The 19,157-nt window shown below is 35.3% G+C and overlaps 1 protein-coding gene across 4 annotated transcripts in view; it reads right to left on the minus strand.

Annotated features, from left to right (window-relative positions):
- The window catches only part of RPS6KA5 (ribosomal protein S6 kinase A5), an 84,271-nt gene that overhangs the window by 49,689 nt on the left and 15,425 nt on the right, over positions 1–19,157 (minus strand). For 3 of the 4 annotated variants that reach the window (XM_075426146.1, XM_075426147.1, XM_075426149.1), the window contains exons 3-5: positions 10,366–10,584; positions 5,520–5,635; positions 4,655–4,762 (exon numbers count right to left, since the gene is read on the minus strand). In XM_075426146.1, coding sequence (XP_075282261.1) covers positions 4,655–4,762; positions 5,520–5,635; positions 10,366–10,584 — 443 coding nt within the window. Of the gene's footprint in view, positions 1–4,654; positions 4,763–5,519; positions 5,636–10,365; positions 10,585–19,157 lie in introns of those variants that run through there. The other variant, XM_075426148.1, reaches the window with a different exon arrangement.

Below are 19,157 nucleotides of genomic sequence, written 5' to 3' on the forward strand. Positions count from 1 at the left end.
CTTATAACTGTTCTATGTCTACATCACTGAACAATTGTTTAACTAAAATGCAAGCATATGTAGTAACAGAATAATCCATGCTGTGGATGACTAACTCATCTTCACAAGAGAACGCTCAGTGTTCAGAGAACGCACTATCAAATTTAAACGATCAGACATTATCACTTTAATTGAACAATTATAAAGGGTCTTGTAAAGCTAAATGCACAGCTAATCTAGCAGGTATCAGGTCACTCAAAGGAGATGACACTTCATACAGCACTAAACAAGAGCCAAGTTGTTGTCACTTCCCTCTGTTTAGTACTGCTCTAACAATGTGTACAAATCTCTTCCCACTTATTCTGCCAAAAATCCATAGTGGGCTAACCATCTTTTTATCATTTTTCCTTTAATGATATTTCCTTTAAAATCTTTTAAAATTACATACTAATTTTCTTTCCAGAATAAAATGTTCACTCAACCAGCTAATAAATGAAAACAACAATTCAACTGTGAAAAGCATCTAACAGTTATAACTAAATTTGCAACTCTGATCAAGAGATTTTCAGCTGGGAAAACAGTAAGGTCTCTGAACTATTCATTCTACACATCAGACAGAAGTACACAGAAATCCACCCAACTGACTTAGATTACAATTCAATCATCCCTCAAATAATATAAGGGTAGATATTCTGTATTACTAAGTCATTTGTATGCTCTCAGATATATTGTTTGGAGACTGACAATGCTCAGTATTTACCACAATTTTTTTTAAACTTCATTAAGCAAACATAAAAACTTCAAAACAAACTTAAACTAATGCAGAAGAGGTGTACCAACGCTGAAGAACTGAGCATTTCACTATACACTGGAAGAAAGTGTACTTTATGGATTTAGTTAAAAAGAAAATGTTATTTATTATGCATGATCCAACAGAATAGATTACTACTACAATAATTTAATTAATGTGTTCAGATTATTTTTTCTAAGACACAAAGACTTCCATATATACTAAAATACGATTTTTAGTGTAGTTGCAGAACTAAAGGAAGTGTGAGGGGAAAAGAAAGATTAAAAAAAACATGAAGTAGCATTTTAACAATAAACATTAAAATGAAGACCAGACCTGATGACTAGGTTAAACTGACATTAACCAAATCAAAACAATTCCAGCATACATGCAGACCTATTAATAGAAAGAAAGAAAAATATGCCTGATATGCAAATCCAGAAGTTGAAGATAGCACACAAGAAATATGATGGCAAAAAAATACCAACACAGGGGGTTTGGTTTTTTTTAAAGGTAAACGAAATGCAAGACTCTTGAGAAAAAAAAAATAGCAACACCGAAGTGACTGCCCTTATGCAATGAACAAAACAGCGTTGTAGAAGTTTCAATACAAAGTTTGTCAGTCCTATTAATTCCCCGCCTCCCCAATAATAATTGCTACTAATGTCATACACCAATACATTCCACTTCCCAGTTAGACAGGAACTCAAATGAGATGCATGAAAGCATAAGATTAAAAAGTGTCTTTTTTACTCTGATTTTCTTTGCAATTCAGTTGGGAGTTAAAAATCAGAACAACTAGCCTTAAATTCATCACAGAGCTAAGAATGCAAATACCACAAAACTTCATACTAAAAAGGTACTATTTATTTCAATGTATTAATCTCTTACCTAATTCCATTCTATGGTTAGGCTACTCAAACTGTAGGTCTTCCCGAAATATTAAATAAGAATTGAATATCAAGAAGTCATTTCATACCTAAATACCTTGTGACACTGACCTATCCTATGTGAAAATTAATTTTTACTCAACTACTTTATTCCAGTCAGGTTATTTCTTCTTTCTGCATGCAAATACAAGCATACAGAGTTCATTTTAAAGATTAAAAAAGGCAAAACCAGACTGCCATTTCACTCATACAAGACAAATTTTAGTTTTTGGTGAAACAGTAGTATAAAATGCTTTCGAGCGCTTAAAACTGCACTGCTTTCAGCTTGGATTTGTAATTCTTGCATGTTATAAGCACTTTCACATAACTGAAAAACAAACAGGATACTTTACAATACACTCTTCATGCTCATGCTTCAGTAGCTGCATGGCAAAAATCAATACGTTTCTGTTTTCCTAGGAGTCTTGTGCATTTGCTTCCTTTCACTCAAACAGTGCTTAGAAAAGCAGCTTCCCATCTCTTCATTGTTTAATAGTCAATTGATCTGCTGTAGTTATTATAGTCAAGAAATAGTACGCTCTTTTTAATATAAAACAAGTTGTTAGAATCTATACTTGCTCAGGTACCCGGAAATATTTAACAACCATCAGATGAAAGCAGGGACACTGAAAACATTGAACTATGATGTTTCCTAGCAAGTATCCCTAACTACAAAACCACTCAAAATTCATAAATACATGGTAAAGAATTCTCTCCAATAAGAATTCTAAACATAGTACATGCTTGTAATTGCTGACGGTTTTTATACCTTCTTAATAACCTAAGTATTTCAGAAAATATAATTCAAAGAGGTGGGTGTAGGGCCCCAGGTCAGAGTCATTGTTGTGACTCCGGGGTACCGCGCAGAGAATTGAAAAAGCTCACCTCTCCTTTCCCACCGAGTGGAACGGGACAGGGGGCTATTAGAATAAATTCCACTTGCGTAACTATACTTTCTTAATGAAAAAGTTCTTGCAAGAAGCAGGGTGGGCCAGGGAAGAAGTGTGGAGAAACGGGGAGAAAAGAAAGCATACTGCTTTGATTAAATTGCAAATGCTACACTCTTACCTGACTTGTGCTGTTGTGTAACTTTATTTAAAAGTGCCACCCAATGACCTTGAAAACAGATCCAAGCTGTGCAGTTATACAGGCAAATTTGTAAGTACATTGGTTCAGAAGTGTAAGTATCTTCTGGAATGTGAATTTGAAGTGTTCTAGTAGTAGCTGAATTGTCTCCAGAGAATATGGTATGAAACGTCAACATCTATGTGTAAATAGGCCATTCTAATCACGTTTAGGTTCAGTAGCTAAATTACAATAGCACATAAGAAAACTGTAGTCAAGTGAAGACAATTTCTTACATTTTGAAAGCAAACAATACAATTGCAATTACTTTTCTCCTTAAAAGAAACACTAGAAATGTTGAGCTTTCTTGACAGAGAAGACAAATAGAAAGTGTGAAGCAGAATATATGAGAAAAAAAATATAGCTAAATGAAGAGATTTCTGAGGTATATACTGAAAACAGAATGGGTTAGAGTCAGAGAAACCAACATTAAATGACCATGCACCAAGACTGCTTTATTTAATGACTAGAGAAGAGGAATCCAATTCACAGCATGGGAAAAACAGACAGGCATCTCTAATGCTTATCCAGGTCCTCCCCCTTCCTTGCACTGAGTGTAAATGACATCCCAAAGGTGAGCACAGATGAAAAATAAGTATATTTCCTAAAACCATCTGTTTTGAGACTTAAAGAAGGTCTTGTTTCATTATGACATTCTCATCATAGGGAAGATTTAATTTTCATTCAACTTTGACTCAAAGGCTGGAGGACTGCTCCCCTTCTCTCCCATCGGTGCAGTAATACCATTCCATGTACTTTACTTTGCCTCTTGTGCCCAGCAAAGCTTCTCTCACTAAGCAGGTCCTACTCTCCCTAGCCACACCTTTTACTATCATTCTTTCCCGCTGAAGACTGCATCTCTCTGTACCTCCTCTCTTGCACTGGTCTGGCAAGCTGATAATCCCCTGTCATGCCAGTTGAACCTCTTCTTGGTTTCATGCTATAGATTAAAAGGAATATACTGACATTATCTGTACTATTCCCCTGCTTCAGAAAGTAACATTTCATCTCTTAAAATGGTACCTCCCAAATCCTATCGGACTCCATTTGAAATGCAAATATTCTAGATAAAACTAGCAGTTATCTATTTTTAGAAAACCCCTCTGCTGCTTCTAACAAAGACTTTTAGATCTGCAGTCCCAGATTTCAATACTTCTGATATCTAAAGTGAAAGCCAAAAAAAAATAGCCATTTTAAAATTTTCTCAGAAGTAAAATTCTGTGCAATTTTGACTCTCTGAAGTCTAAAAACATATTTGGAGATAAAACTGTACCTTACAAAATTAACAACTAACGTCAACAGTCAGAGATCACTATGTTAGGTACCATGCACATATTTAATAAGAGATAAGCTCTTATCCTAAAAGCTTGCAATTAAGCTTATCAAAAGTGACACAAAGACATGAGAAAGACAAGATAATAATACATCAATTATTATTAGCATAAAGAAGAGTCATAGCATACCATTTGCCTAGTCATTGCAAAGTATTAGCAGTCAAGCATTTTTAAAAATGCTTCTGAAAATGATAACGTAAGTGGCTTTTCAGACTTATGTGGATCACTCCTTTTTCATATAAAAAGCAGCAGAAGGGAGCACGAAGGTATTTCAGGGAAAACTAGAAAAGAGAAAAATGTCTGACAACACTGGCAGGCCAATAAACTGAAGAAAGCTCAAAACCCAGTGAAACAGACTACTAGATTTGTTCTGTGAAGTAGGAGTCTAGATGGCAGTTTTTCTCCCCTCTCAAATGTGTTTCATTTCAATGAGACACAATCTGATTTTGTGATCTTGCTGGATTCTGTCCACACTTACTGGAGATTCAAATACTCACCTCATCAGTAAGAAACTCCTTACTCAGACCAAAGTCTGTCAGCACCACGTGGCCATCAGAATCGAGGAGAATATTCTCAAGTTTTATATCCCGATATATAATACCCAACTGCAAACAGAATATAAGTAGAAATATTTCCAAATCAATATAACCACATCAATGAGATATTGTTGAATATACACGAAACTAGTAAAATTCACATTAATGTATCTTCTGGACAATTAAAATGATGGTGAAGAAATAACTTTGAGTGACATTCTCAGAAATTACATTGTACATTAATGTCTTAAAATTTCAAGGACATACTGTATCCTTTGAATCAAGAAGTGACAATATTTGCTGTTGAGTGCAAAACTCACTTCAGCTTTCATGAAAACTGAAAATGCTTCTGTAATACGTTCTAGACCATACATGCATGCTTTGTAGTATACAAATCTACTTACTACTTCTGAAAACTGTAACACTTCATGTTTACAGTTGTGCCAAAATTTCTGAACTCTGATGTTTAATTGTATCAAAACAAGTACAACGGAACAACAGTGCAACTCAAACACTGTTGATATCGACTACAAATTAGTTTTACTGACATACAGCATTTCATAAGGGTTACTAAAAATTAATAATCATTTGTCAATAACAATACTCTTCACACTACAGATGGAAACTTGTAGCCTTAATCTGTGCACATGAATACACACTTCATTGAGCAGTACTTCTAATTATACAACCAATATCCCATTGCTAGATAAAGTTACTTTGAATTTAAAACAATCTAAAAAAATAGCTCTCCTTAATAACTTTATATGATGTGAAAAGAACACAGTTGTAGTCCCACAAAATCAGCACAAGGATAAAGTTACTTTACCTTATGGAGATGTTCAAGTGCCAAAACGATTTCCCCAATGTAAATTTGCACCTCATTTTCTGAGAATCTCTCTCTATGTGAAAGGTGAGTAAACAGTTCTCCTCCATTTATATAGTCTAAAAAGTAAAACAAAGAACCTTATAATTTCACTTTTGGACAACTTATTAATATTCCAATAAGAAAATTAAGTACTTTGTAAGTTATTTAGTAAGATGTTCTGGGATCAGATACTTTTACTTTACTGTAATTCAGTAATATTTCATCATGTTGTACAATATTCAATTTCCTTCTTAGAGGACTGATGGAAGAATATGGCCAACTTTTAAATAAGCAGCAAAACCATAAAATAAGCCTCCAATATCCATATATTATAAAGATGAGTAATTTTTGCAAAAAGTCTTTTATTTATTCAGAAATATGAAAAGAAAGTAATACAAATGATACATACAAACAGAACTCATACACTCTTATGAAATAGTTCAGAGCTACAAGGCAGACTGACATAAAGAAAGGCAATTTAGAAAACAGGCATTAGGTGAAATAATCAGCTATGGGCAATTACAAGTTTTACCCTTCTCAAGGGGAGCTGTGATGGCAAAGCTTACTGGAGGAGGTTGTTTCCACATACATTCCCTCATGGAAACCTCATTTTTCGCAGGCTATATAACAAAAGGGTTTTCCCCACAGTCGGGGGAGGGGGGGGCAAGTCATTATTATAACAGAGTTCCACTGCAATACAAACTCATTTTAGAGACGGAGTTCTTTATGCTAGTAGTGTACATTAAAGCCACTAATTTGCAATATCACAGCCCCCATATTGTATTTGAGGTCTACATACACAGAGTAGGGAACATGCCCCACAATATCTTGCTCATTTTCCTGAATATGGTTTCTTATAGATTCTTTGGTATAATACACAAACCCATGAAAAAGGTCCAATCCCATTATAAGTTAATACTTTGAAAGAGAAAGCATATATATAAGTTATAGACATTCTGATCTCTCTCCTCTGTTTAGTTCTCCAGTTATCTGTTTGGGAAGGAGTATTACTGGAATCAAACAATGTGAGGAGGATTATTTATCTAGATGAGTAAGCATATGAAAAAAAATTACAATAAAGTAATAACAACCCACATTTTACAACTCCTTCCCTCTTCCAAATAAACCCTTCAGTATTCTAATAATGGATAAAACATAGGTAAAAGAAACAAATTTTTAAAATATTTCTAATCAGAACTGCTAACTTAGTCCAAGGTAAGAACTGAATTCCCAGGCAATGTTCCAAGGACTGTGACAGATACAAACCAAAATGCCACAGGAGTGGCAGAACAAGTCTAATTCTACTCAGGTTATGACATTAACCACAACCCAACAAAACAATCAGCCTTCAAATTCTTGGTGCTCGACCAACTGCTTCACTGACACAATGGGGAAGGAAAAAAAAAAAAAAAAAAAAATCAATTACTTCAATATAAACTCCATCTGACAGTTCAGATTTTTTTTTTTTTAAGTATTAGTAGGTTAACCTTGTGTGACAAACTGTATAGAACTGGTACTCAAACGGGTACAATGTTTTGTTCTTTCAGTCACAGCTTAAAGTCAGTCTAAAAACTGGAATCAACGCCAAACCCTATATTCTGGAAGTTTGGCAGAAATGCAGCTGCATGTCTGCACTTGATCCAGACTAAATTCATACAGCTACATAATTTGACGGCATGAAGAACTGTATTAAATATGGCACTCAGGCAAATTCTAAAACCTCTTGAAACTGAAATGATATGTTGCTCATAAACCATGTTTAGCTAGGTATGAAAACAAAGGCAGAGACTAGTTGCCCCAAAAACTCAGAGCCCTCTGAAACATACAAATTCTGAAACTAAATCAAAGAAGTGATTTACAAAGATTTACATGCCAAGACATAAAAAACTTGCAACAAACAGTTTTGTTTGTTTTTGGCAGGGAGGGTGTGAAGCCCAGTCAAACTATAAAGTAGCTTTAGGCCATGTTAGGTAGAGCAGATTTTTGCTGTTATAAAAAGTGATTAAAAGAAATTTTTAAATCCCTTCTAATTATCCCCATTTTCTGTTAAAAAAGAAAAAAAAGGAAAAAAAGGACCTTTCTGGCCCCAACAGATATTCTGAGAATGGATTCAAGTAGACTTTGTGGGAAAGCAAAAACCAAAAAAAAGCGCCTTTAATTATACATCATCTTTGAATTTCTTCCTTTAAACATCACCTTAACGTCATGTTATGGTGGGCATGTGCCCAGTCCGCACTATCTGATATGTAATGTTCTTCAGAACTACTGAGCTCCCACCGTTGACTCTTATGAGAATATAATGCCAAGCTTTTAATTTTCCCTTCACAAGAGAGATTTTTCTGGCCTTCTGATTATCCTTGTCACCTAAATTTCTCCATTACTATGTATTTATTTTAGGTAACTACACCATCTCGTGTGAGGGTTTTTGTTTTGGTTTGGTGGATTTTTTTTCAAGTATTTTTAATGGGATCTAAATGACATTCTAGCAAAATATATAAGGATTTAAAGAATGGTATAATATTTATAATACATGTTCACATTTTGTCTCATTTTATCTTTCAAATTTTTTTCCAAAATATTAATCAATAACTTAAATACAAAAAAAGAAACCCTAATAATTAAATGTTAACATCAAAGAATCACAAAGCTATCAATGTATTTCTAACTTTTTCTTTGTCTCTTTAGCATTTTCCAGCCTTTGACAATATTTGACATATTTCTTTAATGTCCTAGTCAGAAGAATTTTTAAGAATCTTTACTACAATTTTCAACTCTCATTGTCAAAAGGAATCTAGCGAATAGTCCATTTAAGCTTGAGCTCCTCAGATACCTGAATTATCTTACTGTAGTATATGAAACTAAGGTATGTGCACAGAACACCTTCCTAAGAATTGACAGCCAGTGGTGTAGATTCAAATAACATTAATAAAAATTTATTATTTTAATGTCTACATCAGCCTGTTAATAAATGTTCAATAAATAGAAGTTACGACCTAAAAAGAATTGCAAAACTTGTACTTCAATTAAAGGACCACTGACTTCTTCAAATAATTCACTACAAAAAAATGTATTCTGTATCCAAGCATTAACTTGATCATTCATTTTCCAGTTCTTTTAAAATACTCCAAGCAAGCAGCTTTTAAAAATTGCTTGTAGTTTTCTTACAAATACATCTTACACACCAAACACAAAATTTACTGCTGATCTGAAAGGTAGAAATATTTCTAATTTTAGAGTGGTACCAAGTCTTATGAACAAGCTCTACTTTCAGCACAGAAACGTGTGATTTTGGATTGCCTCTTAATACCCAAAAAAATGAAACATGCAAGTATGCCAACACTCAAAGATCAAATGGTTTCATAACAAAAAGTTATGGCAGCAGATGCTTCCTGAAGCAGTAGGGGTTAGAGTTGATTTTAATACTCTTTTCCAGCTCCTGAAGTAATGTTCCTCATTAGCAGGAAAAATCCTTCATCTTCCTGAGAAAGACAGAACTTTTCAAAGGCAATGAAATTGGGGAATAAAGCAAAAATAATAAAACTCCTTAATCTCAGTGTCTTTCTCCAAAACATTACTGTCCTGAAAAAGGGCAGTGGTAGGGAATAGTGAGACCCACACATACAGATAGCTGAGTTGAAAACCCTAAGAAACTTTCTGATCAGCCTTCTGCCTACCTTGCAAATGCTACAGAAATAGATGTGCTTCTGCACAGCAAAATGGCAAGGACAAAAGTGGAACAAAGAATGTTCTAATAAGGCTTGCTATACAATAGTTCATTATCAAGCATCTCTAGTAAATGGAGATCTACAATGGCTACTGGTAGAACTTACCAAAATTAAGTACCACAACCATTAAAACAAGAAACTGATCCACATTACAAGCATTTTCACCGGCATTTTCCAGCTGGAAACTGTACCAACAACTTGTAGACTCCAGTGTTGTAAGGAATTTGACCAGAAATAAATGAAAGCACAATCTTTAACTGGCACTGCCCACGTTATGAGTGCATTTCTTCAGAAAAATACCCTGTCTGATACGATCTTTCAGTTTGCAGCATTTCAGTGCTTAAAGAGCATACTAACTCGTCAGCAGTAACAGGTAGCCCTGTCCTCTCAGACAGAGAACAACATTTCAAAAACAACGATCACATTGAGGACAACATACAACGTCTTCTTAGAGTGAAGTGTGCAGTATGTTTGAACTAGAAGTCTTTCGGCTGCTTAAATATTTCATTACTTTTTTTGTTCTGTCCTACCACCTATTCCCAGTAACAAAGTCATGTTTGGTCATCCTATCTTACCAATAACTTCTGTGCCACATATGCAAAGACAGCATGCAGAGAAGATAAAAGAATCACTTTAATGCCCGTATTCATAGAGACTAAAAACTTTTTCATTCATGGTAGCAGTTTGCCTGAGTATCTGCAGAAAACTAATGCAGTATATAATAATGGTTTAAAAAAAACGCAAATCAAAATTTCATCTTCTAGGTAAATTCAAGAAAATATTTCTCTGGCTTAGGTACTTACGGTCATATACATTTATTGCTGCATGTAAGTCATTGACAACACTTCCCCCCCCCGCCCCCAAGTCAGAGTAGCACGCTGAAGTTCAAACAGGAAAACCACAAACACAGGCACTGTTGAAGATGAACGGTATTTTACTTCCTATGGTCTTTCATGCAATCTCCAAACACATTGTACTTAAGACCACATGAAAAAAAACCTAAAAAACATTAACGAGATAAAAGGGCAGGTTTTTTTTTTTTTTCTCATTAACTCAAAACTTGAATCTTGGAAATTACTCACCTAAAATGAGATGAAGCTTTGTATCTGTCTGGAAGGCATAATGTAAGGTGACCAAAAATGGTGATTGCCTAATATGCTCCAGCACTTGTCGTTCTGTCCTTGTGTGTTCAGTCGTTTTGGCTTTTTGAACTATTGTTGCTTTCTTCAGTACTTTCATAGCATACAGCTTTCCAGCATCATGGCCGCTTACTTTTCTTACTAGGAACACTTTTCCATAGGCTTAAAAAAGTGGGAAGGGGGAAGAAAAAAAAAGAAAAAAAAAAAATCACAAACAGTCACCTACTTGTACTACAGCTCTGGCTGATATTCATTATTATTTTCATTTACTCATTGTTATGGCAAACAGGAACCATTCAGGCTAAAATATTTCAGAACACGTTTTTTGTTTCAGATTGACCTTTTCTGAGCAAAATTACAACCAAATTAGTTTAGTGACTGAACATCACAAAAGTGGGAAAAAAATATCAGACAGAGTTTCAGTTTTTTAAACCATTTAAAATAAGCTGACGATTTCTTCCTCTGTAATAACCTAGAACTTCCATACCTAGAATTTAGCAAGAGTTTGAAGTAAGAGATGCTATTTTTTTGTCCTCAAAATAGTCTGTCCATATGTGCACAACTTAGATGCTTTCTTTACCAGCTTTATGCTCTCAAGATCCAAAAACCCATAGAAAGGCAAATTAGTTCTTCCCATCAGTATTTAGCCCATCGAAATTTCTGAGGCTCCCATACTAGATTTAAATGAGAAAAGCTAGAGGGATTATCTCAAAAATAAAGTCTTCTGAACTAAAACAGTGAAAGAAATAGTCACCAGAACAAAAAGGTAGTCTTTTCCGAGTTTTAAACTATTGAATCTAGATGTTCAGTTTACATATTTGGTTACAAACACACTGGAGTAACACTTGGCAAATGCAGACATGTTTTTGGTTAGGTTTTTTTTTCATAAAAAGGGCTCCTGGGAACTGTACACATATAAATTTGATAAATCTACTAGGCAAACCTTTAGAAACAGTAAAGATTAGAATTAACAGACACACAAACAGGATACTATGTGGAAGAACGAATGTTATTATTGTAGATGGTATTAATAATTTCTATTAATAATTGCTCAAAGGAATCAGGAGTAAGCAATAATGATATGGTTGCCTTATTTAGATTTCCAAGGTACTTAACAAGTTCCCTTACAAAAGGGTCTTAAAAACACTAAACACACATGGGTGCAAATAGGGGGTTGTCTTCTTATGAACGAAGAATTATATCAGGAAACAAAAAAACAAAAGGTTAAACATAAATATTCAGCTTTTCCAGCAAAAGGAGGTCATCACAAGAATTCATCCTGCCTGATTCAGTCATATACAAACAGTGAGGAAGCTGGGTTTCTTAGTTTAGTAAATTATCCACTACAACAGAAATCAAAGCTGACTTCTAAAAACTGTACCACAGTATCAAAATACCAAGTAGCTGAAAAATAAAACGTCTGATAAAACTCCAAATAGGTAAATGAGTAATCCACGTGAAGTACGACAATAATTAATTACACATAGTGTTAGAACTGAGAAAAACAAAACACCTGGAGTTACCACAGACAACCCTATGAGAAAACACCAGTGGTAATCCAAGAAGAAAATAGAATGTTAGGACTTCAGGGGAAGTGTAGAAGAGGGAAAAAGGACACAAATGTACCATCCCCCAAACCTTCAACATAAAATTAGAAAACCCTTATGTTGTGGTATGAAATCTTTGTGTGCTCATATCTTGAGTGATGCACACTATTTCAGTCTCTCCTCTCTTCTGCCCCTAGCTCCCCTCTCCCCCCACCAGAAAAAAAAAAAAAAAAAAAGAACATTAAAAAAAATACGGAAACAGACAAAAGAATTCTTCTAGTTATGAAGGGAATTAAACACGCTTAGATGTTTTACTTAGCCTGGTAGAGTAGTTAAGAAGATGCTAGAGAGTTAAAAATTAAAAACTGTATGAAGGCAAGTAAAGAACAATTTATCATTATTTCTAGAAATAAGGTAGAAAACAAAATTATTAGGTATCAAGATTAAGAACTACCCAAAACACAAACAAATACACGGTTAAGCTGCGGAACTACTGTTACATTATGCTACAGAGGTCAAAAATGTCAATGAGTTCAAAAAGATTACATAAATCCTTGACAGAGAGGCAAGTATACCAAGCGTTGCTAAACACAGAAGAGAATCTCTGGCTCTGGCAGACCCCAAACTGCAGGCTGCTACAAGTTCACTAAGGAAACAAACCATCATCACATGCCTCTCCATGTTCTTGTAGTGTCTCCTTAAGCTATCATGAGAGACAGAAAACTGAACCAGTCGGGTGTTTTTTCCAATCCCTGCAATTATCTTCACATTACTTTCTCAAAAAGATTGCTCAACTATCTCAAAGCTGTAAATACACTAGACAGGGTATACTACCCTGATGCGAGACACTCCAATTTAGTTGGTCTTTACAAATGCTATAGAATACACTGCTCCCAGTAATTACGTGTAACTCCAGATTTTTCCAGTGTTTTTTTTCCAGACAGGTAACAGAGTTTTAAATTATCAAATGGCATGTGATTTTTTTCCTACAACTAAGTTCTGCTTCATTCAGTACACAAAAGTGACACTGCTCATATAATGAACAATTCTTTTTAAGGAGTTCTTTACCCGACTCATCACACCCTAAGGAATCATGCCTGCCTTCTTCACAGAACTCATTATTCTCAATAAGAGTTTTCATAAAATAAATTTTCATGACATATCCGTCAAGAATGGCAAACAGAGCCAGAATAGGTTAGTGTAAATACATCTTTCTATTTTACGAGACAAATGTGAGATGGCCAGGACAATCTTTCCCAAGATGTTCAGTATTACATTGGGTTCCTCAATTTCAACTGTAGTTACGACATCTCAAGTATATTCAAGTCAGACTCAACAGTCACCAGCTGGTCATCGTGAAATGGATAACCACACATGTAAAAAGATTACTTCAGTAAAATAGGCACAGGTCATAAATCCTTCCATGATGTACAGACAAGTGATCTGAATCAAGGTCCTACAGACCATAAAGTTGTGACCACACTAATGTTGTTATGCATATGCACAATTTCAATGTTACTCACCTATTTTTCCAATATTGGATGTTAAATTATTTTTAGCACCTGAAAAACAGACCCCTACTACTGAGAGCACTGGTTTTAAAAAAAAAACTGCTTCCAAAAGTAGTATTTACATCGTTTTCACAGAATCACAGAATGGTACGGGTTGGAAGGGACCTCTGTGGGTCATCTAGTCCAACCACCCTACTGAAGCAGGGTCACCTACAGTAGGCTGCACAGGACCTTGTCCAGGCGGGTTTTGACTATCTCCAGAGAAGGAGACTCCACAACCTCCCTGGGCAGCCTGTTCCAGGGCTCCGTCACCCTCAGAGGGAAGAAGTTCTTCCTCATGTTCAGATGGAACTATGCTTCAGTTTGTGCCCGTTGCCCCTTGTCCTGTCACTGGGCACCACTGAAAAGAGCTTGGCCCCATCCTCCTGACACCCACCCTTCAGATATTTAGCAGCATTTATAAGGTCCCCTCTCAGCCTTCTCTTCTTCAGGCTGAACAAGCCCAGCTCCCTCAGACTTTCCTCATAGGAGAGATGCTCTAGTCCCCTCACCATCCTCGTAGCCCTCCGCTGGACTCTCTCCAGTAGCTCCTCATCTTTCTTGAACTGGGGAGCCCAGAACTGGACACAGTACTCCAGAAGAGGACTCACTAGGGCAGTGTAGAGGGGAAGGAGAACCTCCCTCGACCTACTGGCCACACTCCTCCTAATGCACCCCAGGATGCCATTGGCCTTCTTGGCAGCCAGGGCACACTGCTGGCTCACGGTCAACCTGTCGTCCACCAGGACACCCAGGTCCCTCTCCACAGAGCTGCTCTCCAGAAGGTCCAGCAGTTTTAAGCAGTTACTTCTCGAAAAATGCAGATAACACTTCTGCATTCTCCTAACACGCAACAGAAACAGCGTGGAGAATGACCTTAACTTTAAGGGAGCAGCCCTAGTTTTTTTATTAATTTTCAGCTGGAGCTTGACATTTGAATTTCCTTGTGCCTCTGAAAAACCCAGTCTAGAGCATTAAACAGAAGTTTCCTTAGGTTCTGCGCAACAGTAGTTTTATTAGAAATGCTGGAGAACATTAATTTAAGCGAAGTTAAAATAAACAAAAGCCCCTAGATTTTAACACTTGGCTACCTGTATCTTTAATCACACTTCACAGAAACATACAATAACGCATCTTAAGTGGCACAATGCTACCAGGATATTAACAGCATCTACTACAGCTTTACACACAGCAGAGGAGAGAATTATCTGGTAAATGTAATAGCTGTAAGTAAATCTCTAGAAACCAGACTAGTGTCATCTTAAAAGAATTTGCAATATAGAGCTTTACCACGGTACAAACTATTTCTTCAGAAATCTGAAAAGAAGTGACAGAATGATGAGGATTCTCAGCAGTTTTGATGGGAATAAATCTTAAGTAGCACTATTTTAATCAAATGACTCATGATATATTCAACACCAGAGTCTCCGATATCACCACGATAAATCTACTTAAAGGACAACACCGTGAAAGCTATGCATTTGGGTGGCAGCAAGGAGAAGATACAGAAACACAGAATGTTAGCGGTTGGAAGGGACCTCTGTGGGTCATCTAGTCCAACTCTCCCACCGAAGCAGGGTCACCTACAGCAGGCCGCACAGGACCTTGTCCAGGTGGGAAATTGCAAGAAATCTAATCGCAAGAATACCTTTACCTGATAATCTTCTTTCAGAAAAGCTTTTTTAATTTCTCAAAGAGTCACAGTTTAATGTTCATGCTCACAAAAATCTGATGCACATCTCAACTACTTTCAAGGCAGAAACATTTAGCCAACAATACATCCCCCATAAAGAAATACACAGAGAGTCACCAAATATTTACTCCCAAAAATTCATTAAAAATATTTTAAATTATGGAAGAACTAAAAGACTGTATCAAACATACTACATACATACTCACACATACCATATATACATACACACATACATATACATACACAGACACAAACTGTATTAGAGTGACCTTGCAGTTTACTAAGAGAAATAAAATAGGAATTCAAAGTTAAAGAAAAAAGCAATTATTAGTTGCAGATTGATACAGATATCAGGCCTCTAAAATGAATAAGAGATTTCATATCACTTAATTTGTGTGGCAGAAAAACATAATTGGGGATTAAAACTTTCCTTTCACTACTGCCTTTTTCATGAATACACATTCATAGTCATACACATCATTGTAAGTAATAATTCAGCAAGTCATTAGAATATTCTAAAGTACACACTTGCTGAAAGACAATGAATTAAAAATATAAAGTATTCTTTGCTTTATTATTTCTGTATAAATGCAAGTCCATTAAGCCATTGCATCATGCCAGCTAATTGTTACAGAAAAAAAGGCAAGCAATTCTTAATGTATATAGCACACAGGATGGTTTACGTGGACTTCTAATTCCATCAAAACTTGACATTTGTATTCAGACAGTTTTAAAGTAATATTTTTAAGTGTTAACATAGCTGCACCTCTTTCTGAAATTACTTTTTTATTGTCAGTGCCAGAATAATCATGAGACAACAAAAGGAAAAGGCTCAGAGGTACAGAATATTTAATGATTTCAATAAATTTCACTGTATTCTTGCATTATATATGCCTAATGACCTCTTTCCTCTGCACTTTTTATTGTTAAAATAGTCTTTAAACTTCCTAAAGAATTTGGAGGCAGAACTCTCACTGTGCAGGTATCTGTTCATATGAATTAAAATTTGGGATGTGGCAAAGTCAGAAAGGCATATGGCTCTAGCAGCTAAAAACAGAGGGAAAAAAAAGCCAAAAACAAAGTTAACAAAGCAAAATTAACAAAGATCATTAACAGCATTCTGAAGAATTTTACTGTTCACCACTAAACTGTCAAAGATGACGCATCCTCTGTCATCTTTCCTTAAATTTCAGACAGGCAAGAATCTGCAATGGACTTTTTTCAACATTACTTCTTTCCCAAGAACAAGTTCCCTGTCCCATTAAACAAGTGAGAGAGAGATGATAAACAAGAAAGGCAGAAAGTGACAGGAAATGGTAAGTTGCATCTTAAAATGTACTTTCTACCAGCATTTTGCTTTGTGCCTTTTTACCTTTAGCTTTTTTAACAAAAGCAAATGTTATTACAGTAAATAGGTATGGCAGGCAACACATACCTAACTTTTTTCCTTTCTTAAAGTGAGTTTTTAGAAGGCGGCTTTCATACGTAAGACAATCTACCACTGCATAGGCCTGCCATTCATTTTTAATTATTAAAAAAATTAAGGTAAATTATTTTCTTCACAATTGCTTTGAAGACACTGCATACTGTTGAAGTCAGAATAATTAAAATAGCTGCCTGGATCATCTCCTTATTTCCTTCTTTCCTTCTGAAATGTAGGATTGCATTTGCTATTCTCTCCAGTTATACTGAAACACCTCTGACATCAGCTTCAGTAAGAATCTTTGCTACTGATCTCCATTTTAATGTCCAGATTCTTTCAGAATGATCTGATGGATGAACGGGATGCATTTGTCCAAGTTTCAGGTTCTTGGACTGAACACAGTCCCCTCTTTTCAGTCTGCTTTTCGTACAGAAAAATAATTTCTTACTTCCGAACTCTGTCTCTGATCAGCCATCCCACCTTCCATTCAGTATTCATCATAGCTGTCCTCAGCAGAAACTGAAGTACAGTATTAACTGGAGTTTGGAATTATTTTTAGACACGTCCTAATTCTGGCTCACTCTCCCAAACACAGTAACCCCACTTCTTTCTTTCTCCTCCTTTTACGAGAAGAATATTTAATATTTTCTTCAATCTGCTTTGAAAGATCTAACTTAATCTCCCAGCCTTGACTTTATCAGAATACTTTCTGACCTCTGAGATGGTTCTTCATTATACCTTCTTGTATAACAAGATTTTTGAGCTGATTATTTAAACCTGACATTCATCCTACCAATTTTCTTCTTTTCATATGAATATAACCTTCAGATTCTAAGCATCTTCTACATGCAGGAAGAATATCCTTCCCATACAAGCACTTAATTCCAAAAGATCATGTACAAACTACTCTCTTTTATATTCAGCACTTATATTCTTGTTTCCAATTATATTTTCTGTCTTCCTTAGTAGACTGTAGTTCAAACGGTAGACCAGATTATTAGGGCACATGCTCAGGAACCATTTCTATTGTCTCTTCTTAAGCACAGTTGAAAGACTGAAAGGAAGTGGCATTTATTAAAATCAGAAGAAGCAACAGCTGAGAAGAAAAAAAGGAATAATCTATGTGTAGAAAAATGTACGACCCAGAATGCACTCTACATTAACAATTTTTTTATTTTAAAAACACATTTACAAAGAATGAAGCAAATAAGCCATGTGGGCGTGCATAAAACCAACAAAGCCACCTTCTCTTGTTGTTCCCTTCATGGCTTTGGGAAGCAATTAGATTACTTGGCTGTAAAGTAACCTTGTTCTACAGAATAGGCACTAGTTTTCTATGTCACATGAAATAAAGCTTTAAGTAGATAGGACAGACAGATAGAAACACGAATACAGTGGACAGGAAATCCAAAAATTCCAAATTTGCAAGGATATACAATGACAGCAGAGAAAAGGACTTAAACAAAAACAGACTGGAATTTCAGAAAGCATATGCTGAGTAGAACAGAACATAGGCAAGTCAGAGAAGTCAAGCAAGCATTCACTCCCAGAGCAACAAGTACATTATTAATAACTTTATTAACAGTAGTATACTGTCATATATTTTCTTTAACTGTAAACAATATGTTTACTGTAAATAAGATGTAAAGTGTTAACTGATTTCTTAATGAGGAAGTTTCTTCTAATAATAGCTCCTTAATGCAATGTAAAAACATTCAACTCAAGTTAAAAGGCTACTAACTCAAATTGTTGCTTTCTTGTCTTTTCCCATGAGATTTAGGTGAAAAGAGGAACAGGTATAATATGATATTCTTTTGACACCAAAAAGCAAAATATAACAAGCATGCTTCCAATTCAGAGAGCGTGTACAAGAACAAGCAAGACAAAGGAATGTAAGAAAGAAAGAAATGCAAATTAAAGAAAACAGTAAGTATGACATTATTTTAAGACATAGCATGAAGGAAATGTTATCACAAAAAACATCACTTCCACAGAAGAAACATCAGTACACCAGGATACTATCTCTAACAATCTTAATTTTTTTTTGTCTTAAAAAAAAAAAAAAGATTTAAATAAACCTTTACTGCTGTTACCTGAAGAAAACCACCAACAAGTCTATAAGAAACTACCACAATTACATATACTTAAGCAAGGTATCATTTAATTTAACATATTTTGAATATCATCTTTAGTTATTTCAGTTGTTTCATAGCAGACTATATGTAAAATATTGTGATTAGTTAAAATAGCATCTACAGTCATCACTTAATATGACTGAGATTTCAGTATATTCTGCCTTGGATTACTGTAGATCATTTAAGTATCAGATAGTTCGAAAACACTGACCTTTCATTTCGCATTCACTATATTACAGTAATACCTAAAAGTTCACACCAGGATAAGGCTTTCACTGCCAGAGCAAAGATTGCTCTTGCCTAAAAATACACAGAAACATGTAAACAGAAAACATCAGATGTCCTCTTCTTCATTTTTCTTTAAATTGCTCCCCAAAAAAGCAATAG

The sequence above is a fragment of the Opisthocomus hoazin genome, chromosome 7 (genome assembly GCF_030867145.1).
Source record: "Opisthocomus hoazin isolate bOpiHoa1 chromosome 7, bOpiHoa1.hap1, whole genome shotgun sequence".
NCBI lineage: Eukaryota > Metazoa > Chordata > Aves > Opisthocomiformes > Opisthocomidae > Opisthocomus > Opisthocomus hoazin.